The 27594-nt window shown below is 34.2% G+C and overlaps 1 protein-coding gene across 3 annotated transcripts in view; it reads right to left on the bottom strand.

Moving 5' to 3' along the window:
* The window catches only part of FMN1 (formin 1), a 186915-nt gene that overhangs the window by 70736 nt on the left and 88585 nt on the right, over positions 1-27594 (bottom strand). For all 3 annotated transcript variants that reach the window (XM_069858209.1, XM_069858210.1, XM_069858211.1), the window contains 3 exons: positions 14667-15430; positions 12247-12397; positions 2842-2929 (listed from right to left, as the gene is read on the bottom strand). In XM_069858209.1, the coding sequence (XP_069714310.1) occupies positions 2842-2929; positions 12247-12397; positions 14667-15430 (1003 nt within the window). The remainder of the gene's footprint in view (positions 1-2841; positions 2930-12246; positions 12398-14666; positions 15431-27594) is intronic.

Below are 27594 nucleotides of genomic sequence, written 5' to 3'. Positions count from 1 at the left end.
TTCTCTATGATTTTGCATCCATCTGTATGTTTAGGGTAGTTCATCTGAGGACAGTCTTTCTATATCTGTATTTCTGTAACTGCTACTTGAGGTAGAGTAAGCAGTACACTATATATAGACAGTTAATTCATTTATACATGGCTTTTCAACAAACATGGTCTGAAAAATGTGAAATAAAATTAGATATACTTTCTTTTGCTTCAAGTTTCTTCATTCTCTGTTGCATGCTGCCAAAGACTACTTTTTCCTTGTCTTTCACATACTGAATTATGGAAGGAAATTGGCTTGAAAAAAGGGATGAGTGCTTAATTTTCATGTGTCTTAGAGGCGGCTATTTGTAAATTCACTTTGTAAAACAAAACAAAAAAAAAGAACTCTGACATTCATCAACCAATGACCATACACTTTTTTTGGTTAGGGTTGTTGTGCTATTTAGCTTATTGTGATCTTTTCTCATCAAGTACATTGACTATGAGACTGTGTCTGCTGATAGGCAGGACTGCACACACACATTTAATTTAAACAAAATATTAGGGGATAAATACACACTAAAAGAGAAATGCTAAAAGAGGAACAAGTATAATTCTACTGTTCATTGTACTATACATTTCTAAAGATTCTTTTCACAGAAAAAAATGTTTTCCCCAAGTCTGGTGAACTGACTTTTTTTTTCCCCAGATAGTCTCTGCACACAGATCTTTATTGGAGTCACTCATCCTGCTTTGTAATGTATTTGCCAAAAAAAGTTCCTCTAACAGTGTTCCCAAATCCCAACTGTATCTCCCAGGTGTTTCCATAAGCAAGAGACAGCATATCGTATGCTGTCTTGAGTAACATGTGGTGACAGGCCAGACATTTCATAGAATCATAGAATAACCAGGTTGGAAGAGACCCACTGGATCATCGAGTCCAACCATTCCTATCAAACACTAAACCAGGCCCCTTAGCACCTCATCCACCCGTGCCTTAAACACCTCCAGGGAAGGTGAATCAACCACCTCCCTGGGCAGCCTCTTCCAGTGCCCAATGACCCTTTCTGTGAAAATTTTTTTCCTAATGTCCGACCTAAACCTCCCCTGGCGGAGCTTGAGGCCATTCCCTCTTGTCCTGTCCCCTGTCACTTGGGAGAAGAGGCCAGCACCCTCCTCTCTACAACCTCCTTTCAGGTAGTTGTAGAGAGCAATGAGGTCTCCCCTCAGCCTCCTCTTCATCCAGGTCATTTGCTACCTCAGAAGAGAAAGGGTGATGAGTTATAAACTTTTCTTCAGTGACAGCACTTGTTTTGGTCTCTCTCTTCTACCAACACTCTAATTTTTGCTAAACTTGTAGGACTACATTAGCTATGTCTACAGTAGCACAGTCTTTAGAAACGGATTTGTAGACAGCAACAGCTGGTATTGAGGATCCAGTGTTCACAGTATAGATGTTTCAGGGAGTTCCAACTATCTCTCATCTGATCCTGTGGAATTTAAAACCCGTTATAGGTGGAGACCACTGGCATGTTCCTAGAGCACATTTTCCGATTTAATCTAATTCTGAAGAATTTCAGTGCACTCTGAGACTGCTCTGCAATGCAAACACAGCAAGTGGGACAACTGGTAAATTTGATTTGAAAGTGCACTGCTGATTCAAGCCAGGCTGCTAGTGTATACATATCCAACATTTGACTTATTCTTTTCTCTTATAATTGGTATAAATTAGCCAGAGGATTTCAAAAGCTGTAGAAGTACAGCAAACAACTGAGAGAGAGATGTTCTATTTTAGTAGAATATCATGTAATGCAAAATAAAAAGTCACAAAAGCATCTCTCAAGATACTTAATACTACCCAGTTTTTGTAATGCAGTTTCTATCCTATCCTATCCTATGCTGCTGTAATTCCTGCCGGCAAATGATTCAGACTTTTAGTAACAGCAGTTGTTTTCCATCTCATTCTGATACCTTTCACACAATACTGGCAGGCAGAAAGTTATTCCTCCTTTTCGTTGTTTCTCTCCACCCCAAGAGACATCTGTAAGCCCTTGTGATTTTAAAGTACTAGATGCTCAAAGACTCTTCTGAAATGAGTAATAATCAACGCCAGCAGCATCTCAACACCCTACCCAGTATTTGTATGTGACGGAGGGAAAACAATAGGAAAAAAGGCAACATCAAGTTGAATTCTTCCAGCAGTTGTTTTAAATGGTGAGTATTTTCCTTTTTTTAATGTGAAAAAGAAATAAACAATATCCTTAAACAATATCTTTTTAAATCCAGAAAATAAGCAGAATCTGAATTACCCCAGTGTTCTGAAAAATCTGTATTTCAGTAGAGCTTTATTGGCAAACTCAGATAATTTCTACCAGTAATGGAATTTGTACACTGAGTAGCCCTATGCTTTGAAAAATGCCATCCATTCTGATTTCTATGCAGTAGTTACAGCAGTTTGGGACGTGCTTTTTATACTGGCTATGAAGCAAAATTTAAACAGTCAGCAAATACTGACTGCATGTTTGAAGCCCAAAAGATTTATATATAAGCTCTCAATTTAATTTCTATCAGTGAAGGACTTGCTTAAGAAAAAAAGAGGGAACTGTAAGGAAGAAATATGAAACAATTCTGAGAGAACAATTTACTGAAAGTGAAATGCAAACTGAAATTATACAGGAGTTGTACCTAAATTCAGTTCTCATTATTTAGGTGAAACTTTTACATATACTAGAATATACTGGAAGAATGATTCTTCTTATACCTTTTAGATGACTATATTCAAAGCATATTCTATATTGCATGAAATTCTGTGAAGGGGCATGTGAGAAAAAGGCCATGCAAATATGATACATTAAGTGTAAGAAACACTTACCTTGTTGAATATCCTTCATCTCCAAGTGCAAACTGGATATTAAAATTCCTACAGTTTGAGATCGTTTTCCATCCAGCAATTTGATAATCTAGAAAGATGATGCAAAATGATCTGAGATCAAATGAACAGTCTACAAAGGATTTATTCACATTAATGACAGAAGCTGGTAAGTGAACTGAATTCAATGTCTCTACAAACACGAAACCTTTTTACTAACTAAATGTGGCAGTAAAAGACTTCATCTTATCTTTATGCTCTGCACCTTAACAAATTGCTGATAAACATAAGCTTGAATTCTCAACAGGTCTAGTAAAAAACATCATCTTCTACTTGTAGTGCGCTACTAAGAAGGAAAAAAAAAGCACATCAAATATTTATTCTGGAATATACTTTTCCCCCAATTTCCTTAAGATGATCAGGGCAGAACTATTTAAGACACACTGAGAACATCACAGGTTCCTTGTTTTGTCTGCTAGTTTACATTTCAGTGTGAATACATTTCAGTCTATCTTTTTGATGAAGGGTCAATTCCTGACCAAGGAGAATTTGAGAATTTTTCTTATCCACATCTCAATATTATTTCTGGAACACAGAAGGCTACTTAAGGATTTCTTCCACTCTTGTCTGAACGTGCTTCTTCCACACCCTTGACACTTGACTTCAAAAAGAATTGAGGATTCTGTAAACATTTTAGTTAACAGACATCTGTTAGTATAATATGATGACATTCATAATGTAATTTTTTCAGATGTTGGATGGGGAGAGAACTAAAAGGAGGGAGGGAAACTTTGAGGAACTTATTTTGGCTGGTTGGAATTAGTGAAATTGACGTGATTCAGTCCATCAATGATGTAATGATACGTAAACAATCAGAATTTTAGAAGTGCAGTTCAGATGTTAAAAATGTCAAAACCAAATTTCCCACAATGTTTAGACTGTTAGTATTTGTGATTTTTTTTTTATGTCATAAAGAAGTTATGACAGCAGCACAACACAACATGCAATACAGACATGAATTCTTAAAAATAAGAAATGTTCAGATTCAACCAGTTGGCTTACTCTATAGTGTTCATGTACAAATACTATTAAAAATACTAACTTGTAACTAAAATTAAAACTAATAGTTGTTTTCCCTAAATTTATAGTATTTATATTAAATTTATATTCTGAACAATACTTAATCTGTACTTATCCAAATTTAGTGTTAATAGTTGGGTGACACTAATATTTGTGTATTTAATAATATTAAAAACTTTAAGTAATCGTTATCTGTTATCTCTGCAATATTCTTATATGTGCTGACATTACAGTCAGTCAACTGACAAGATGCTTACTACAAATGTATCTTAGTTATGTTTTATGGGATTTAGGAATAATTAACTGCAACTACTTAGCCATTCACCTGTATAAAATAGATTTGTAGCTGAGGTATGGGAAAAAGAGAAAAGATAATGACATTTTCATCTGAAAATGCGAAGTTAGTTCTTATTTATAGAGGCTGAAACTGGACAACATACAAACAAATTGGAATACATGGTGTCTTCAACAAACATGTGAGATATATTTTAAATCCCTCTTGTGAGGACTCAACATTTAATCAATTTATGTTAAAATAGATGTTGCATATTTTCTGCATTTATTCCAAGAGGTTTTTTTTCAGCCTATATGTAAAGCATGTATGCTGGACACTAAGAGTGTAATACTACTTCAAGTGTTTTCTTCAAGTCAGAAAGAATTCAGGCTCTTTACCTCTTGAGTACACAAGCCCACAAGATGATTTAGCTACAAGTTACCATAAATTGATACTCTGTTAGCATCATATCCCCTCCACTGATTTTTCAGAGCAAATGTAAGCAACTGCTCAGTTTATCATGTTCATTTCTGAAACTTTACATGAATTTACTGAACTCCACAATACATTAACTTCTTACAGGGATAATTACAGGCTTGAGTAGTATGCAATTTGTATAGCATTCACTGACCTCCAAGTCGAACTTGTTCAGGGGCAAATTCGTAGGTTGTCATAAACTCTATTAGACATGCCTAGTTTGAAGCAAAACCTTTCCAGACTATATCCATTGTAGACAATATGACATTTGAAATCACTCTACTAATGTATTTTTAAAGGCTAATATATTTTCCAGATATAATCAAACTAGCTTACATTGCTAAGCAACACTTCCTTCTAAAAAGATTAGGAAAAAAAGAATTTAAACAAGAAACTGTATAATTTAAAAGCTAAAACAGAGATTCATGTTTTAAAATGGCCAACTAACTGTAAGTTCACATGCATTTTAGACAAATGTACACATGGTCACAATTACCAGACATCAAACTAGACTCAGAATACGTGAAATAGCCTCAGCCAACTGAAATCTGTAATTGAAAGCTAATATTTTATTCATTAGACAGCAAAACAGAGGGAACAAGAAAACAGAATAGCTTAAATCGGGCATAAAATAACTCTAAAACCAGTTCCAAGGTAAGTATTACATGGGACTTTTGTCATAGATTTTTAGAAGCATAGTGTAACTTGAAATATTTTGCAACAAAAATGTATAATTAGTAGTAAAACAGAGAACACATTTTCAGAGTTATTAAATTTTGCCCCAGATTATACTTATTCTCAGGAAGTCATTGACAGGGCATTAAATAAGTGTGTGAATTCCAATGGAAACGAGACACAAAAAAATCTGTACTTTTCCAGGTCAGAAAAACCATAAAGCAAAATAAAATGAAAGCTTGTAAAGTTTGCATTGAACTATTTAGTCTACGCTTTTAAAAGACAAATCACTGATCACCTCTCAGCATACTGGGACTAGCTTATAGCTGGCAGTGACAGGTAAGCAGCTAAAATCCATCTGACACCAGTTGGTACTGCTATGCCAGCTGGCAGGGTTTGCCAGCTGCCTGCCACTCCTCCAGACTACTAATGTATTGCTGTAATGGATGCAGCATCTTTTGGCTCAGTGACAAAGTTGTGACTAGTGGTGCTAATTCATTTAATTCACTGATCCATAACATTATTTGCTCTATGTGGCATTCCCTGACTATTTTCTAATGTTATTAAAATAGCTGATTTGCTGTACACAAGCACCCCTTCTACATCTTTCAAATATTTAAATATCTAATTTAAAAATGGAGACATACTGAAGCTTGAATACATTCATAAATTATTCTACTATTCCCATTAAAAGGGAATTAAAAGGTGTTTCGCTAATGTACACAGAAGTGTATTTCATTAAATATTATACAACAGACTTCACTGTTTTGTCTAATTGTAATGTCTACATTATGTCCAGGACATTTACTGGTGCTGAAATCTGAACAGATTCAGTTTACTTTAGTGACCAAAAGCTAAATCTTTCCTCCTCTTGCTGCATGGATTCTTTCCATAATATTTAAATCTATTGAAAGAAACCATAAGCTAAAAATCTGCCCTGTATATCAGAGTGTTTCCCTCCACTCACACTCATTAACTTTTATGGTGAGGTCAACGGCCTGGACTCATAAGCAGTCTGCTGAAATCCAGTTCAAACACAGGAAGAATAACCTACAGAAGAAGCAAATATGCCCCTTTAGCCATTCTACATAAGAACCCCAAGAGTTACCAAAGAAATTTCCAAAGACAATTAAGATGAGACATGATCTCTTCTATTCCTACTATTGGAAACCACCTCGTTTAACTTTTTTATTTAACATGGACAAACCACAGCTTTATATTTTTAAAATGCTAAAATAAAATTGATGACATGTAATTGTATTGCAAAACTGTTGGATGAAAAAAGTCAACCATTTCTAACTTTCTTCTAGAAGACAAGCAAATGACAATTTCTCAGAATAAAATAGGTAAGAAATGAGCTAGTAAGAAACTTAATTCAGTATCTTTATTCCTATCAAAACTGTAAAAACAAGACAAAGCCATGAACTAGATATTTACCCTTAGTGGATAATTTCAACATCCTACACGGAACAAAGGAAATGTACTATTCATCCTTTGCAGTACCACAAAAAAAAAAAAAAGAGAAATTGACAGTATCTCAGAAGAGCACGCACTAGCATTTTAGTACTTCTACTCAAGCTTGAACACTGTTTATTATCTTATGCAGACTTCTGAAGACTGTCATTGTGTTTCAATCATGCCAAGCTTCCAATATTTTCTGCAATATCTGCCCTTCTTGTGGAAACACAAAATTCATTAACAGTAATTCCTCATTTAGTTAGATGGACAAAAAACTTGCTGACAGACATATCCCTTTCAGTTAAAAAAATGCAATTCACTCAAAATATTTACACTCTTCTTAAATGAGAACACACGTTAATAATTATATGAAGTCTGTTAGAGATAATAGACAACAGAAAAGCCATTATCTTTAATGTCCCCCCGCGTCTTTGAAATGATAATCATTGCACTAAAGGGCTAAAAATGATGGATGGACTTTCATTTGTAGCATACACCTGACACAAATTACTTGACATTTGCTCTTTTATTTTTTTTGTAAGATGAAGACAAAGTGGCATCACAAATATCCAACTATCCTGTTCATTGAAAAAGTATAGAAAATACTTGAGTTTTTGAGGATAATCTACTAAGAAGTCCTCAAATATATCAGACAAACTAATGTAACTTCAAAATATGTCTAAGTCCAGTAAGAGAGCTACAGAATGCACATGGAATAAATCACGGCAAAGGAATGTAATTTTCTAAATTAACTCCTATTTGGGCTTACAGGGTAGCATAGCTTAAAACATAATAATCATTTTTTATTTCATCCCAAAATATATGTCTTAATTCTGCCCGCCTTCTATTTGGTTCTACAGGAACAGATTGCGGTTCTACAAATTTAACAGGAAATGGAGAACCTATCACTTGAAAGCAAGCCTATCAGCTTAAAAATTTTCATGGGTATGTACAGACAAGAAATGTTAACAGTATAGAATGAAAGAAAACGAAACTGCTTGCATGTAACACTTCAGTCCTTCAAATCTATAGAAAGCTGAGTTCTTTCAAAAACAACCAATGCTTGCCCCCCCCCCCCCCCCCCAAATAGGTTAGAGTTTTAATACGTTAATTGTTCCCACTACTCACTGTTTTCATAAAAAGGTATGGATCTTAATGGTATTATACTGAATCTATTTGCAGTTTTACATTTTTGGTACACAAAACTTTACAGTTGGAAATCCATTTAAAATTTCACAAATACATCTTACAAGATGTTTTTTTAAAGAAATCCCACATTCCTAGATTAATGCTGTAATGCAAGAGTTGGTGGATAATACAACAGGTGTAGAAACCATTTGTCCAGAATGTACAACTGAAATATAAGCATAAGAAATGATAATGAAAACAGTCTAGATTACAGTTGCACTTTCACAAGCATGTCAGTGATACATTAAAAATAGGAATCATATTCAAAAGGCATTTGAAGTTTAAAAGTCCAATAGAACCAACACCTAAATTGAAGTCATGTACTAAAATAACATAGTGTATCTAGCTCTTCTTCTTGACCTCCAAGAAGCTGTAACTTCTAATTAATTTTGAAAGTGGGACCAACTCTGCTTTTGAAAAAAGATTAACTAAAGATAACAGCACATGGCATAAATGTAGATCCAATGTGTATTGCCAGCTGCGTCACACCAGTAACTTACATATTCAGGTTAAGATAACTGAATTAGCCAAAACCAAAGAGAAATTTATCTGATTTATATTTGGGTGCCAGTGAACTTTATTTTTTTCTAAAAACTCAACTTTGCCTGCTGCATTTCAACCACTTCAGCTCTAACCTACCTTCCATACGTTATGTATCCAGAGTCTCTGGAAAACTCAGTATGCAAGCAATAGTCTCTTTTCTGTTTTACAGGTATCACATCCAAAATATCACTGCATTGTATTAACTCGTATAAGATTATAATGCTTTTAATCTTACACTCTAAAAGCATTCTTATAAGAAAAGAATTACATGTATTAATCCTTAAATAATGGACAGAAAGTGGACTTTATGCTTTTTAATTGAGTAACAGAATCATGAATTTGAAAGGCACTCAGAAAGTCATCCAAAGCACTTCTGCACTTAAAGATAGTATCAACAATACGTGTATCATTCATAAGTGAAAATACCAAGGTAACCAGACCCAGCACAGATGCCCACAGAATCCTTGATGTAGTCTCCTATTTTGATACTGTCTATGACTAAAAATATATTCTATATTATAGTTACTCCATAAATCATATATTATATTGTTAGTACCTTTTATATATTTAAGTATAAATATATGTGTATATATAAATATATACTGAGAAGTTTCCCTTCTGAGCATAACTTGCCAAATGGTACTGGAAAACAGGCCATCCATTCCATTTGTGTAGGGCAAGATTTAGATATTTCTGGCTGAAAATGGTAGATATCTTTCTGACAGAAGAAGATAGTGTAACAGAAGCACAACATGAATATTTTAATCTGTCTTGCCATAAAGTATTCATGTGCATAAACAGGTAAGAATAGAACAAAGGGAAATTTATATAGTCTTAATGTGATGCTTTCCAGAGAAGCGTTCATTTTGAACTAAGCACACAGATTATTAAACACTGATGTAATTCTGATTCAAGGAGAAAATTATTAAGTAATCATATTCTAATAAGAAATCCTGCATCACTTATTGGTCTGTCCTTACTCAAAATATCAAAGAGGCTGAACTTAGTTTGTATAAGATACAATAAGAAATAGGACAAAGTTTATGCAGGGGAGAGATTTAATGCAATGAATACGTCAGTACTAACACATATTATTAAATACAATAACTTACGTATTCCAAACACAGGCTACTATACCAGATTCTATCGCTGTACCTATATCTTTCTCTGGGAGGCTTTTTTATACAACATGAGAAAATAATTGACAGAGAAATACAAAAATTATATGCTAAAATTATAATATATGATGAACCTCATAAGATTTATGTATTTTGTAATGTCTGCGAAAAGCATCTTTAACTAGTCTATACCATTCCATACACTGTGACTCTTGTAAGCATTCTTAAGACCAGACAAGCACAAATTTCTGTACTAAAGCAAAGAAAAAGACTGTTGTTAAAACCTGCTACGTAGATGTATTTGTTAGAAAAAAAGACAAGAAAAGTTGAGAGTGCAGGAAAAAGCATGAGAAAGCAGAGATGAAGTCAGCAGAACCGGTAGTTCTACACTAATCAACAGGAGCTTTCTGTTACTACCTACTAATGAGCCCTTTCTACTACTGTTTCACTTGCAGCCCACCAAGACTGATCCATTGGAGCCAGCCTGCAGATATCTGGGCTTTCAGAGAGACAAAGAAAAACAGGACTATCTAACAGGACCAACTCTGTAAAAATACTCAGCTACGACGATGAGTCATTTAACAGAGAAAGGTGGAAAGACAGGATATACAATAAGAAAATACTTCTATACTCAAATTAAAATTCCATTTGAATTCTAAAAGCTGATTAATTTTTAATTTTTAAATTGATCATGTGATGGAACGTTTAATATTGTTGACCATAAGGTTTTGAAATTTTCACAGAAAGCCCTACGATTCCCATGTTTTGTAACAGTATGATCATAATCCACTGAGTTTTAGCAAACTAAAGGCATAGTAATAAATACAACTCTTCTCTATCTCTTAGGGGATTAATTTTTGTATTTTCACACAGGACCTTGAAGGAACATTTTCTGTTTCAATAAGTTCAGTAAATATATGTGTAGTCTTAAAATAATGATTTTACATCTAAAACCAAAACAGAACAAGTCAACAATGACAGAAATAAAGATGATATCTTTGTAAGAAAATACATTGGTTTCTCACAAGAAACTGTACATATTACTATACCATTATTTCCTACATTGTATAGAGCAACTATTATCAGATTAGATTTTGGATGAAGTTAAGAGAGACCATTAAAAAGGAGTCAGTTTACAAAGAAGCAAGGAAAAAGAATAATGCAATTTCATCTTTCAGGACAGATGTCTAAACTTCTACCTGGCTTGCCGTCATACACCTGGAGAAATAGGTTTATGCACTTCATTGCTGAGATTTTGAAATACAAAGGTAACTTTGCATATTATTCCTATGTAAAACTTACATTGGCTACATTCTTCTTCACAGTTCTTTATAAACTTGTATTTCCTATTAAATAATTCTTTCTGAAAGACGTAAATGAATGAAATGTAAAAACAAACTTTAGAAAGAGGGCATCAGAAATGTGAACTAATGGGATTTACAGTTGAGTACTACAAGCCATGTGCACTTGAAGTGTTTATCAAGTAAAATATGTCAAAATACTTATCTCAGATGCTCACATCCAACTTCAGTCTAATGTTTGAAGGACTGGAAGAATTAGTAATTTCTTTAGAGTGTATTTACAAATGCCAGCATGCCCTTGCCATAGCCCCATTTTTTGCTTTTTGCATCATGTGTTTGAATTTTATACATTCTGTAGCCTTATTTACATTTCTCATTAAAATAATACAGGAAGTTTCAGATCAAAAATGTTTTGAAAGATTCGATTGCACTTATACATATCTATGTATGTATATTTCACCTTATATGTATTATAAACCTGAAAAAGGTAGATAGCGTAGCTTACAGACAAACTGCCCTCTTGTGGTTCTAAGCAGGTAAGTTCAAACAGATAGAGTATATTTTTAAATGGGTTTCTAATACGTAATCACACTGTTTTAGGAAAACAGTATCGATTATCATCCAGCCTAGAATTTTTCCTGCAGCAAATACTACTAATTTCATTTCTTTGTCCTAGCAGCAGATAGTGACTGACAAGTACAAGCTCCCTCTGCAACCGATCCTGTCTGAGGCAGACAATATCTGTAGCACAGTAACGACATAGTTGCTGCATAAGCTTTTGGTCATTAAAGACATGACTGTCCTGTCCTTTCCTGACACAGCTCTTTAGCTAAACTGGAGAAAAAAGGTTTTGGAATTCCTTATTAAAAATGTGTAACAGTCCTATTTTTTTTTATTTATAATTTATTTTTCCAATGAAATTAACGTCAATGTAGATGTTTGATAGAGAAACTTAATGACAGCCTTTAATTAAAAACCAAGGGCAGACCTGGCCTGAAGTAATGGCACTTTTACATACTTATTCGAACTTTCATTCAGTTCTCCTACACGACACCTTTTCTACCTTATTGGGATGAAGAACTTTCATCTTCAAAGGCAAACCTTCAAAGGTAAATAGTAACCCTGCATTCCCAAGCAAGAGTTGAATCAGTAATCCATGTATTTTGCTTTAAAATGAGACGTAAAAACCTATGTGTTTTATCTGTTCATTCAGAAATAAATAAAAAGAGAGTCTTCCTAAAATGTAAAAGTAAACAGTAACACTAAAAATCAGTCTCACAGAAACAATAAATACCTTTTTGGCCTTGGGTTTTTTTTCATAAGTCTCTGATAACGGTTTTCTTTTTTCCTGAGTGGAGTCTTTGGAGAATAAATATTCAAACTCGGTAGTGTCAAGTATATCAGGTTCTTCTAGTGATTCCCACAATGTTGGCATAGTAGTTTTCCTATAAAAGGAAATTAAATAATAAAATTTCCAATAAACATTTTGAAAAATTAATAGAACTAATCATAATATATTATAATCCATAATAGATTTAAAACTGAAAGCACCATGAGCTGCTGCTTTACGAAGTTTTCCTTCCTTACACTTTGCTCTTGAAAAGAGTCAAAATGTTTTGCAACACTACGAGTATTTGGGGGTTGGAACTAGATGATCTTTAAGGTCCCTTCCAACCCTAACTATTCTGTGATTCTATGATTCTTATTTCAATAGCAGCTTTCTTTGAGAAATGCTCAGTAATCTATTTAGGCCTATAAAAATAAACAGTATCAACCAATATTGAACAAACTTTACTGAAGAACATTTTACGAGCATTTACAGGCATTAGTATAGGGCTTGATTCACTTCATGTTAGCTGCAGCCACTGTACGCTCACAGGGCAATTATGTGGTAATATTTTGGGAGACTAACCAGTATTCTGCTCTATTTACCCAATTGTAAATTATAAATGTAGATTATCTTTCCTCTTTTTTTGTTTTGCCTTCCAAGACCAGATTTAGTTTTGGAACACCTTGGAACTAATTTACACAATCCTCTAGTTTTATGTAGATTTGTGGAAAAATACTATGTAGTGCCGCACTGAATGATGAATAAGCATTGTTTAAAAATTTCAGTGCTTCAGGAAAATACGAGGGACAAAACTTCTAAGTGCTCTTCTTGTCTGTTTATCAGCAGCAGGTGGGTCTAGTTCTTCCAGCAGATGTCACTAAAAGGCAGTGAAATTATTTGTAATAAAGAAAGAACTTATGAAAATCTCTATAAAATAGCAATGGTTGATGTTGCTAAATATACTTCTACTAGATGTAATATGCAGCAAAATGCAATACCCAACAATTTAAAGGGAACCAAAATTATCTTTTTTTTTCAAATTTTGGATGTTTTCTACTTAATAATCAACAGTAGATTTACAGATCTGCAGCTTAAGTCTCCCTGATATTAACTATAGTGTCATGCACATCGAAGAAATTAGGATTCTTTCTGACTCTGTAATGAGAACTTTGAAGTCCTGGATAGCTGCTGATCTCAGCAGCAGACCCTTAGAGAAGTTTCCAGTTCTAGTGCAGATCATGAAAACGCAGGACCATCACATTCTGTTTCACTAGAAAGCTATGATTTAGACCTTATCTTACATTCAGCAAAAGCTGGATGAACCACTAATATTTCAGAACAAACATTTTTATTTCATTGAATCAGTAGGAAGAATTAAAATAAGGTTTACTTATGGACCAACTATTTATTTGCTATGAAACAATTGTAACAAGTCATCTATAATAAATTGTGCATAATATGTCAATTCATATTATGCAATTATATAATAAAATAATGTAGTCATGATAATTCATATTCTATAATCATATAATAAAATAATGCTGTCATAGTATATACTACAGTATGCAATATAGTGTGTATATATAGTATAGCATATGGAATATCATGTGATTACAGAAATCATATATAATCATATAATACCATTTCTTAAAATACTTAAAATAAACTTAGCATCCTTGTAACTGCACTTATCCTAAAATAACTTTGAATGTAGTTAATAATTACTTGAATTTTAAGTCTTGAGTAATCATGTAATTTCTTTACTTCCATAACGTGTTACTGGATATTGGGGATTGCCCCAGCCCAGGTCTTGTACTTGGTCTTGTTGAACTTCATGAAGTTTGCACAGGCCCATTCCTCAAGCCTGTTAGGGACCCTCTGGATGACACCCCTTCCTTCAAGAATACCTAGCATTTTATCCCAGCACCAAATCACAATAAGATTGATAATTTTTTCATTTATTTTTTTAAACTGTAGAGGTTTCTATCAGTACTGAGACTCCTCCATAATGGATGATTCATCCTACAACCTCCTGAGCTGCACATATTTATACATATGCTTTACTTTTCCTGCTCTGACAAAATCATACACCCAGGTTAGGTTCCGGTTTAACTGCCTCTAGAATTGGGATCATAGACAATGATACAACATAGTGCTCTGAAGCTGGTATCACCTAAAGTGACTGGAAAGCAAAAATGAAACTCCCATGCCATGAGACTTTAACATTTCAATCCCAATTCTAATTATGATTTTTAAAAAAATATACTGATTTTGTTATGCATTCCTAGACTGTTAGTTTTTTGTTATGAAACCGTAAATAGTACATGTGCCCTTGTATCATGGCCTATAAATAGCAACTCTAAGTCCAAATAAACATATTTTACCTGCTGCCTTGTAATTGTATCCGTGTCCAATACAAAGGCTTCATGGGACGGCTAGGTTCAATGGCAGGTTTTCGAGGACCTTGGTTTGAAGTGCTATTAAAGAAGAAGCCAGGCCCAGGAGGTGGAGGGGGTAGAGGTAACCCAGATCCAGGCAGTGGGGGAGGAACAGGAGGTCCCAACCCTGGAAGTGGTGGTGGTGGTGGTGGTGCTTGAATATTCCTATAGCCTTCAGAAAGTGGAGGTGGCAGTGGTGGACCAGATCCAAACTGAGGTGTTAGTGAAGTCAGACCCATTGGCAAAGGTAGTGGTGGAGGAACTACACCTCGTAGTGAAGAATCTGGAAGGGGAGGAGGAAGTGGTGGTGGTGGAGGAGGAGGAGGCAGCATTTGTTTTAGTTGACAAGGTAAGACACTTTCTGAAGATGATACCTTGTAACTGTCCTTATTTTCACTTTGGGCAGAAATACTATGTGACAAAGAAGAAATATTAAGCTTTTTGGGTACTATTTGGTTATTTTTCACAGCTCTGTTTTCTTCTTCACTAGGCTTTATGAAAGTTTCTCTGTCAGTCTGTATACATACATTTCGGTATGTCTTTGGTGGGTTATCATCCTCAGTAGAAACACCAATATCCTTTGCTTTTTCATTTATTCTGTTTAATTTATTATTGAGTTCCTTCTTCAGATGTGCAATGGTTTCCTCAAGCTGAGCAGTTAATACAGCATGTTCTCCACGAATATGGAATACCCTGAGTTCAAACTGAGACTGCAGAACAACAAAAAAAAATTAGTGCAAATATTTTTCTAAAGCATTTATTTTGCAGTAATTAAAAAAATCTTCACATTTAGACTATGTTCTTACTTTAAGCATGTAACTTGTCAGGAATACTTCACTTTCCCAGTTCTAAATAGCTTTATTGCAAACTATTACATAACTAGACAATTACTAATCTTTGAAAAAATGTAAGCAATATCTGTTATCAGACAGATGAGTGATGCTATATTGTTTCCTTGCAAGGCAATGACTTCTGAAAGAGCATTTTCTGTAGTTCTTTCAGGATCTCTGTGCAAAGGGAAGCCAACATTTCAACAGAAGCAGCCATTAAGCTGTGATTTTCTCAAATTCCTGCAGGCGCAATTTACACCTAAAAAAATCCCATGTAGTTCTTGTCAGAAGTGGCAACATAGCACTCCATACTTACCATTTCACCTTGAGTATTAGGTCAGAGTTTACGGCATTGATTAATATGTATCCAAGCCATGCACGTGCAGCTCAGTATGGCAAATACAGTAGTGTAATACACTGTAATTTTATATCATACAAAGAAGCTTGAATAGATATGCAAACAATTTATGTTATTTCTTATAGCAGAATGCTCAGCTTGTGTTCTAATCAATGTGTTAAGATAAAGTCCAAAATAAACAATCTGAAAATAATGTATACAAAATGCTCCTTTTCTTGACTGGTAATTGTAAAGGTGGGAAATCAAGGTTCAAACATAAATCAAAGAGAAATCGCATTGGAAACAATCCAATTTCTATTAGTTTTATAGAAGAACTAGGACTAATATGCACAACAAAAAGAACACTTTATGCTTGTTTTTTTGCTTTTTCTGCTGTTACTCTATCAAAGTTTGTTGTTGCTCAGCTTAATTATTAGTTCAACTACCACAAGATTTTCTGCCATTTGAATTGCTCCAGAGCAATCACCTTCCTTTTTAAAATTGGCATACTGATCGATAAATGAGGTAATAAGTAAGTTTGTGTTAAGGAATTTAGCTATTTTGTTTATCATGGTATTTTGCCTCTACTGGACATCAAAACCTCCTTGACAGAACAATTTACTTTGAATGTTAAAGATTTTCCCAGCAGTAAATCTGAAGTCACCTTAAAAACACACTGTAAACCAAGCACAGAACTTAAAAAAACCTACTTACTACTTTTAATGGGGCATGAAAGCAACTGTATTAATATTATATACCTTTTCAACTATGCATCTTCAGTCTTAGATTACAATATAAAATTAATGGTTTCATCTCAAATTTATATTTGAGGTGGTAGTTTTATGCTTTGTCTTGCTTTTTACTCTTTCACATTTTCAAAATTATTTTGTTAATAAAACCAATAAAATTATTAAAATAAAAATTAAAGCTAAAATGACTAAGTACAAAGAAGCAAAGCAAGCTTAACAAAAATGACACATAGGGAATCTGTGTTGAACATACCATCAGTGGAAAAGATCAGATATAAAAGAGTGATAAGGAATAAAACACTTTTTAAAAATTTTAATTACGTCTCAAAACAAACCTCTTTTACAAAAATAAGATTAATACAGAAATCTTTTCAGTTTACATAATGATGATAAAATATTAAAGAAAAATTTCAAGATTATGTATATTAATACATATTATTTATAGATAGATATATAATACATACATATTCTTAAGGAAGGTCTGCTTCCTGGCCAGTATTTCTTCAAAAGTAATTCAATACTCTAAAATCTTATAATGAATCAAATGGAGATCAAACAGTATCCAGTCATTCCACACAGGCAGAATTTAAATATTCTATTTCTGACATGTACCTATGGCAAATATGAATGAGGTGTAGTACATTTTCCTTATTACATCACTAAGGACTAGTTAGATACCTTACCAACACGTAGTTTTAAATAATAAAGAAGAGCAGTGTGAATATAGATTAGACATCTTTGACTGCTGAAAGCAAGTCAATAACTGAAATTTTTTCTATTTTTACAATTACAATTTTCACATGTCTGTGGCTTGTAACTTTACATGGTACTGCCTATTAGAATGAAATCTCAGAATTCAGGCGCAGAATACTTACTGATAATCACTAGACCTCAACATAGAAATCGCAAAGGAGCCTATGGAGAACTCAAATTAAAACTAAGTTAACTAAAACTAACTAAATTTAATTAATTAAATTAAATTACGTTTAAACTTAAATAAATTTTGATGCAATCTTTTTGTGGCTATGACCATTCATTATGCAAGATGGCTTCTTGAATCTGCAAATGGCTCACTCTTTACAATTTTATGGGATTTTTATTAGTTTTGAATTCTTCTTCTGATGCTTTATACATCAAATTTTTACGATAAAGAAAAGTCACTACATTTTGCTATAGCTACTAGTGAAACAGTACATATCCAGACAACCCTCTTCTTTCTTAAAATTCATAAAAAAAGGATAGGAACAATGGAATCTTTTTATACTTTACTTTATTATAAACAAATCTAACATAGTGAAATGGAATATAACAGAACTGTTTCCATCTCACAATTTCAAGTGGGAGATAAATAATCTTTTATACTATATGGCTACTGCCAGATTCCTGAAATATTAAGAATGTAATGCGAACAGAGATGTTTTAATGAAGAGAAATTAATGTTAAAATCACTTGTGCACAATCTTCCCACTTAAAATACTGGTTTCATATAAATGAGAACCAAAGTTTTTTTGCTATAGCATACATATATCTACAAAGCTTACAGCTTTATTTCCAGGTGTCTGTCAACATTTCTTTAAAATGTTTACATAACAATACCTGTGGCTGCTGGGAAGAATCAATTTTTAGCTAAATTCAAACCTGCAGGGATCTGAATAGATATAGGTCAAATTATTAAGTAACTTGTTACTGAATCACGTCAGCAATTATTACTGTCATGTTGTCAATACACCTAGTCTGTTTTCACAGCAAGTTATTCACAAAACTCCTAGGGTCTTTGGGAACTGCTGTTAAGATGAACAATGGCCAAAGGCTATTACCAGAATATAATACTTTGGTCACAGCTATTTTAAGCAGAATGGAATGGAAAAAAAAGTCAGCAAGAAACAGGATGTCCTTCCTTGAGGGAGGGAAGGTGCGGGAAGAAGGCTGGAGAGACAGAAGATATGGGAAGAAGGCTGGAAATGCTCAGAAACCCACTCTATGCAGCATGAATGAACATTTATTCCTGAAGAAGGGTAGAGAATTTGCAAGCCAATCAGAGAAAAACATTTGTATAAATTTATGTATAAAATGAAAGCAAGATATTATGAAGAACAATTTGGAACATGTTAATCAGCATGTTTTAGATAGACAGGATTTTTTTCATTTGTAAACTGCATTTGCCACTCCGCTGAAGCCTGGTTGCCTACTTCCCAACAACATTCATATTTTGTATAAGAAATTGGGACTGTATATGTAGATTCAACACCCAGCAAACTAGTGCAATGAACAGATGTTTCTACTCCACTGACTATTTCACTCTCTTGCAGCATTAATCCACTCCTTCAGAGACCGTATGTAAAATAAAGCCATCAGGCCCTGGCATATAGGGGATTTCCGGCTTCTCATTTTGTTGATGATTCTTGCCAGTGAGTTAGTGACATTATTTAGGTTTTGTTACCTGTTTCTCCCCTTCCCATATACACACACACACATTTGATAATTAGAGCTGTCTAAATTTCCACGACAGTAGAGTTATATTTCCTCCAGATTACTGTTATAAATAACAGATCAGAGGCAGGTATATTTCAATAAAACATTACTACTATTTCCTCTTCATATTGCCAGCTTAAATGAAAACATAAGTATGTAAATAAATGTACTGTGAAAGTCTTAATGTGATGAAATCAGATTTCAACCATCATTTGAAAGTACCTCCTGAGTATCTCAGGAGGTTTAATAAACAGGCCATTCACTCTACCCTTCCTTCTGATGACTCTCATTTTGCTTGCAAATCTGCCCTTGCTTGGAACACAGGTTTTGGAGTTTTCACATCCAAATGAGGTCCATGCCTATTTGCTATTCAGGGTTTGCCAGTATAGTTGTAATCACAAACGAGCTTTAATTTCTCAAGTTTTGTCTCATCTCATATCATGGGCACAATCCATTTTCCTTATGTACAATCACAGGTTTAACAAGGCCAAATGCCGGGTCCTGCACTTGGGGCACAACAACCCTATGCAGTGCTACAGACTAGAAGTCTGGCTAGAAAGCTGCCTGGAGGAGAGGGACCTGGGGGTGTTGGTTGACAACTGACTGAATATGAGCCAGCAGTGTGCCCAGGTGGCCAAGAAGGCCAATGGCATCTTGGCTTGTATCAGAAACGGTGTGACCAGCAGGTCCAGGGAGGTTATCCTCCCTCTGTACTCGGCACTGGTGAGACCGCTCCTTGAATCCTGTGTTCAGTTCTGGGCCCCTCACCACAAGAAGGATGTTGAGGCTCTGGAACGAGTCCAGAGAAGAGCAACAAAGCTGGTGAAGGGGCTGGAGAACAGGCCTTATGAGGAGCGGCTGAGAGAGCTGGGGTTGTTTAGCCTGGAGAAGAGGAGGCTGAGGGGTGACCTCATTGCTCTCTACAACTACCTGAAAGGAGGTTGTAGAGAGGAGGGTGCTGGCCTCTTCTCCCAAGTGACAGGGGACAGGACAAGAGGGAATGGCCTCAAGCTCCGCCAGGGGAGGTTTAGGCTGGACGTTAGGAAAAAGTTCTTTACAGAAAGGGTCATTGGGCACTGGAACAGGCTGCCCAGGGAGGTGGTTGAGTCACCTTCCCTGGAGGTGTTTAAGGCACGGGTGGACAAGGAGCTGAGAGATATGGTTTAGTGTTTGATAGGAATGGTTGGACTTGATGATCCGGTGGGTCTCTTCCAACCTGGTTATTCTGTAATCACCTCACCAGAGCAAATTACACAAGCTGACTCTCGATTCCCATAAAAACACAGACACTTATAGACAAGCTTAGAAAACCTGTATTACCCTCTTCCTAAAAATATAGTACTGCTAATGGGTATAATAAAAGCCACCCCTAAAGAAAAAATATCACTCATTTTACTCAAATACATGATACACCATTGCCTAGAAAACACAAAGAGTTGTTGCAATGACCTTCCTGTCTTTTCCCTTCCACACCCAGTCCTCTGCCAGATGATTCCAGTGACTTTTTTAGCACCTGCTAAGTGACTTGGCACAACATAGAGAAAAAAAGCAAGATATATTTTCTGAAATAATGCTGACAGCTCAGTCTAGCTCCCATGAGAGTCAGGAACTTAGGAAGCCTATGTTCAAAGGAAGAAGTAGTCCCAAAATTGAATCAGTGTACCATACTTCCATTAACCGTTACAGTCTCAGATGATAAAGCATGCAATTAATCTTGAAAGAAGACTAAATCCTTTCATTCAGAATGTAACCTACAGGTTGCCTAAAGGTCTTTGAAATTATAACATGGATTGACACAGGCAAATCTCAATACCAATGTGGCAGCTTTTCTCTGTGCTCTGGTAGGTGGCAGGAGGATTACTGTCTCATTTAATACAGTCCACATAGTCAATAATAGCTTATATAGTCAATTAAATGCCATCAAATCAAGTATATTTGTTGTGTTACTGCTTTATACAATGTGATTTTATATGGATACTTTCTAATCATTACATAGAATTGCTCTGATACAACAGGTTTTAGATCAACTAGTATGTATCAATACGAGGAAACCATAAATCTCTTCAGCAATTTACATTCTAAAATCAGTTGCTGGCTTGGTATTAATCAAGATTATTTGCATCATAAATGTTTATAAAAATCCTGAAAAGTGTAACAGTAGGACATAAAAAAAAAAGTCTCCAAAACACTGTTTAGAGCAAGCAATATACAGAACTCTTGCTTTGAAACTAGCAAGTTAATGCTTCACTGTTAATGCATAATATTTTTTTCACTAGTGTTTACAGTGCAATTCTACTCTGAGAAACAACTGTGTAAAAATGGCATGTCTTTAATGAACAAAGCTGTTCTACGTATATCAGAGACAGACTTCTTCTTTAACTGAGAAACACAGTTTTACTAGTTTTTACTCTAATTAGCCAGGAAAAACAACATAGTACAGGGAAAGTGAGATAGCTTTTATTCCCCTCTCAGACTTTATACACTGATTGTTACATCTAATTAGTTACTTATGCCAAGCCATGAAAATGAAATGCGAACACAGAACACACAAAGTATCTAAGGATATGGTTTCTCCAAGTGGAAATGCTCTGGGGTGTGGGGTGAAAAAAAAAAAAAAAAAGAAGAAAGAAAAAAGCAAAAAGCTAAGAATTACTGAGTTGCCAATGAAAAATATTTTTATAGATTTCACAGCTTTTTTATTTCTTAATAGTATTTTGGCCATCAAAGCTCTGTGCACAGAAAAGAGAGGAAAACCACATTTTTCACAGACAGCTCTGACTTTCTGTTTTTGTTCATTCTAAGTAATTTCATCTTCAGTTTTTGGAAGAGCTCACACTTTTTATTCTTGTATTGTGTTGACAAAGAAAAAAACCTTCTTTTTTGTTAAATCTCTGTCCTTGAAAAAACATACATTTGTTTTAAATTTTAACAACAATCAGAGATTTAGCAAAGGATTTCTCAATGAAAAAACCCTAGACCTTGGCCAATTTACATAAAAATCAAAATTCTTCTCTAACAAATACCTCAACAAACATAATCAGTTACATGTGATATATGATCACTTTCAAGAGTATGCAGTAAGGATTATTCCTACACCTCATGGTAAAAATGTCACGTAAATGACTGACCATTCCCAAACATTCCCAGAAGTCTAAACATTTTTATAGACTATATATACAGAACCCAATTCTCTTTCTAATTTAATAAAACACTAAATATATATTTTTATATAGGAAACATAGCAAAAGTAGTTAGGAGGAAATTTTATTATAGCAGGTATGCAGAACATGGTTTTTCTATGTAATTTTTAATATTTAGTTATTTAGCAATTATTGGCATTTGAGTAGCTGAGAGAGAAATACAGCCTTGGAGTACAAAATTATTTGTATAGCATATTGTTCAAATATACCTAGTTACACTGCAACATACAGAATTAAAAAAAAAGATTACTTATATATAGGACTACCTATGGCTTAAAATTCACATAACATCTTAGTTATTCACTTCATTTTTGATGATTTAAATATTTTCTGTGAAAATATATATCGTGTTTGAGAAGTTATGAAATACAACTTCTGACTTAATAACACCTGCAATTACCTGTAATGACTGACCTGCAATTCCTTGAACAACTACCGTTTCTACAAGGACACATTATGAAGAGGTCCTCAATCTCAGGTAAAGATTTCACACTTAAGTAAAACTTATAAATAGACACCAAGCATGTAGCTATTTGATTACACATAAGATTTTATGAAATATGTAATTAAGTTGCATTTTGACATGCCAAACATCATTAAACATCCAAACCTGAAAGCAGATCTCCAGGAGCTTAACTATTTAAAACAGAACAGTAAAAATCTCTGTCTATGAAAAGGAAGCCTAGATGATCAAGTTGTATATCCTTTATCAGGAATTTTAATAATTAAGCATTTGAGTATATCAGTTATGTATTTAGAATGGCTTTAAATGCATCTTCTGTAGTAACTTCCTTCCTTAATATTTTATAGCCATACTTAACAAATGGATCACTATAGTTAAACAGTGCATATTCATATAACGAGTGAATGTATAAAAAGCTGTGTTACATTATAAAATGCAAATTACTTGGAGCTTAAGAAAGTTGCTACATAAAGTGTGACAGAAGACAGAAAGCTTGATGCAGTTAACATGTCCAGCCTTTATAATACTTCCATTTACACTGTTTGAAGGTCTGACTAACGTCAAAAAGAACTGCCAGTATAACTGTAAAAGTCATGTAAATTATCTTCCAGAAACAACAAAGTAATGCCACCACCCTGGAATCTAGAATTCACTCCTGAATTTCACCTTCCTATGCCACCAAACCAGATTGACACAAAATAAAATAAACCAATTTATTTCTAGATTGGTATAAAGAGAAGGAGATGCTAAGTAAGTTTTACTACTTTTCCCTCTCTCACTTTTTTTGACCTTAGTGAAATAATTAGTATGATACATTTCATCTTTTTCCTTCTCCTGTCTGGAAGAAACAGCATCAAACAAAGATCAACTTCAAAAAACCAAGTAGGTAAGTAAACAGCTGAAGGAGTGCATGAGAAACTAGCACTCTCACTATAAATGGGAATTTAAATGCAACCTAAGGAAAAATGATTTCTGGGAAATGCATTCCATTTTGTACTCCTGCTTGCTGTTATTTCTAGTGTTTTATTCATTAGAAAAAATTAAAAACCAGCAAACTGCTCTTCTCAGAATACAGAAAATCAATGAGAAACTGAAGTTATTAACATAATAATACCTACCCTCTCTACTGCAAAAAAATTCCAATCAAGCATGGCATTTTTATAGTATTCAAATTCATTTATTTTTATGTTTTCTTGCATGTTTATATGTTTCTAATAATCTTCCGAAGCGTTGTTCCAGTTTCAGTCAAAACTATTCTTGATGTAGCTAGTAAGATGTTCCTCATGCCTCTTCAGAATTAGTTTGCATTTATAACACATTTTGAATACTTTTTTTCTGTGGACTTAGCCTGCATTCAGAATTAAGAAACATTTATTAACATCTACAACTACTGTTCACTCTCCTCCCTTTGCACAAGCAGTTGTATTACCCCTTTGCTTTGCTCCCTGAACCCATTTCCTAGCAATTCCCAGTGCTGGTTTTCTCTCCATCTTTCCTGTTTCAAGTTCTATGCATATTCAACTGTATACTACATGTGAAATGTGTCACTGAAAGGATTATATTTGTTACAGGCTTGTTGCCATCCTTCACTTCTATTATAATACTATGAAGTGATTCTTCTCCTAAACTAAATCCTATTCTTTAGTAATTTAATTCTTTAGACATGCTTTGTCTCTTTAACCTCCTCACCATTTTCCAGGAGCCAGAATCAATAATACCATCCTTCCAATTGCAAAGCCTGAGTGCCTGACTCCAATAAGATGCACCTATCAAAAGATATGCAAGTTTTTGGCCACTGCATTTGTAGATATTGTCTAGTGGATCTACAAAGATAATAAATAAGAAATAATTGTTTTGTTGTTTCAGGTTTTTTTAAATTTATGTTCCATATTTTTTTTTAAAAAAATCCACAACTGGAACATATTAAGTAAGTTTGCCGACAACGGAATATAGTGGGAATTGAATCAGCTTATTCTTTCACATGACTGCTTAGCTTTCAGTGACCGCATAAGTATGAAAGTAACAAACACATCTGTATTTTTGTCACTATATGAAGAGTATGAAGAGCAATGCAAAGCAGATCTATAACATAAGGACTCTGTAGATGTTTTCTGATGAGGAATATGTATTTCAAAGGACTACTCTGTACAAGACACAAACTACTCCTTTTTGTTACTAACTGCATACAGTAATATATTCTTCTAAGCTTCAGCATTTTCTCTTCCAGCTGTTTATGGATGTTTGATTTTTTGTAATATTCTGTCCCCTTTTCCATGCTCCTCACAGAGTGATTTCCAGGTTGCTGTAAAGTTTACTTTCCTTGTACTGATTGCCTTGTGTCTACTCTGTAACTGTTTCTGTAAAATTATATTTATCTAGGTTTCATTTCTTGCACATGTATATATCTTCCTCTCAGTCCTTTCCCTGTTAATAATTACCATCCAACCATTTTAGATCACACAAATTAACTCGCTTGGACAATTCTGTTATACAACAGCTCATCTCTAGTCTTTTCTTTTCTATAGCTGTCCTATTTACACATAACTTATGCAGATGAACCCTCTTATTGACAGTAAATCCCCCCGGCCCTCATTGTAACTTCTTATGAAACAACCAGACAGAACCCCTGATACATTCTTGAAATTTCTTAGTAATCTCTTAAAATGCTGCAAATATTGTGAATGCCAGTATATGCAAAAATATGTCTCTAATAATGTTCATTGTACTCCACAGCATACTCCACATTTATGGATCCTATTATGCCAACTTTAGTGCCTGGTAAGTGATGTACTCTATTGTGGCACCACTGTGCCCACAGAGAAATCTAAATCACACTGAAATCTAAATCTTTCTTTAATGTTAAATATATATATCACTCAAGCAGAAAATTATCAATGTCTTGCCACAGGCACATTTGCTAAGCAATGTCATCTCTTAAGGTAAGTGATAGCACCTCTAAAAAACTAGATTCAATATTAATTAATAAAACCAATTGCTAACAACAAATGCTTAAGGGGGTAAATTTCTGGTTATTAAGAAATAAATATTAACAGTAGATAATTTATCATTTTATGTAGATTTTATATATTAGGTAGGTAAGTTATGAAACTCCCACTGTTACTGAAGTTTCATTAAAGAATGAAACCATATCATATGTTAAAAATTCACTTTAAATTTTTGTGGAACACGAGCAATTAACATGCAGAATCCAAACATGATAACAACAGCCTTTCCGATCACAAGCACAAGTTACTTCTTTCTTCTATTTCTCACTTGCATTTGCTACCTTAGTCTTAGGGCAGCCTAGGTTACTATGGGGTGATACAAAAATACTAACACCCATGCTCTGTGGTGCTGTTCAAAAGATTATACCCAAGGAGAAAAACCCCCTAAATTACTGCTATTCAAATATTTTTAAATACAATATATACAAATATAGACCAGTATTCAAAATGCTATTTTATTTAATCAATTGCTTTGATGACAATACTTTGAAGAAGTTACCGAGTTTGTCATCTATTATACTAATCATTACTTTTACCGATACAAATAATGATTTGGCATGTAAAATGGAAAAACGATGGAAGAAATAGCTGAAAACAAGTTGAAGATGAAGTTTCAGTGACAAAAACTACACAGGCAGTATGGATCCAATAAGAAAACTGATTGCAGTAGAGAGCAAGTTGTCTCTGATCTTGGCAGAATGTTTTTGGACACCTAACAGCTTTTTTATTACTGTGGCTGATTAAAATGAAAAGCCTTACTACTAAAATGTTCTTTTTGATGAGTTTTTTTGCCATGAACTATAGACCTTGCAGTCCAGTGGGATACAAACCCTTTGATCCTGTGCAGTCACATAAATTTAAAGTCGTAAAACAACATTGAATTTGATTTTATTAGTGTGGCTGATGTTGCCAGAACTGTAATGCAACCTCGGTTTTCTACTCTTTTCTTCCTTTTCTTTTGGGGAGGGGGTGGAAAGGAAAGGAGAGTTTACTGTCAACATTGCTTCCCAGTATAAAGAACTAATTTCTTTGGTGACCAGACTCCCAGATTAAGCCATTACCACAAAACTTTGTAACTACATAGGAAAGGAATGATATATATATCACACTCTGCTAAGCTGCAAACACTGATTTGGTTGCAGCTAAAGTCAAAGCAAAAAGCAGTGTTAAGTACGGCATACGTAAAAGAGTAAGCAAAGATAAAGTTATATACTTTAGAACGATAACAGGCAACAATGAATACTACTTTTAAATAGGAAATATTCAGCCAAATACTGCTATGAGATTGCTATGAAAATAAAATAAATTAAGTCTACACAGAATAAAGATTTTTATTCTGTATAAACAGAACTCTTGTCTAAAAATCCTACAAAAACCTACACTGAGAAGATGACTAGCCCCTCCATCAATATATATAGCGAGGTCACACATGCAATGAAAACAACTACAAGATTTTGAGGTGTACCAATCCATTCACTTCCTTGCTATGGAAGGAAATTAATTTTCTGGGTTCCTTTGGACACCAGATATTAAAATAACAACAGGGGTTGGATTTTACTTTAAGGAACAGAGTCACTTAGAGTAATTCTCTGATGCTTACAACTATCACATTCCTCATGTGTTATAGAAAGGGACATCAACACATCAAAACAAACGTATTGCTTGGTGAAACAGTCCTTCCTTCAACATAAAATATACTATAGTGCAAAATCCACTACCTTATTCTCTATTGCAAAGGAAATTAAGGTAGAGGATAATTTCACATTCAGAAAACATACTTTATCTCTAAATTACACGCTTCTTCTGGGAGGACAAAAA

Source organism: Phaenicophaeus curvirostris, chromosome 5, assembly GCF_032191515.1.
Source record: "Phaenicophaeus curvirostris isolate KB17595 chromosome 5, BPBGC_Pcur_1.0, whole genome shotgun sequence".
NCBI classification, from domain to species: domain Eukaryota; kingdom Metazoa; phylum Chordata; class Aves; order Cuculiformes; family Cuculidae; genus Phaenicophaeus; species Phaenicophaeus curvirostris.
The sequence above is the reverse complement of the archived record's forward strand: the minus strand, read 5'-3'. Positions and strand labels throughout refer to the sequence as shown.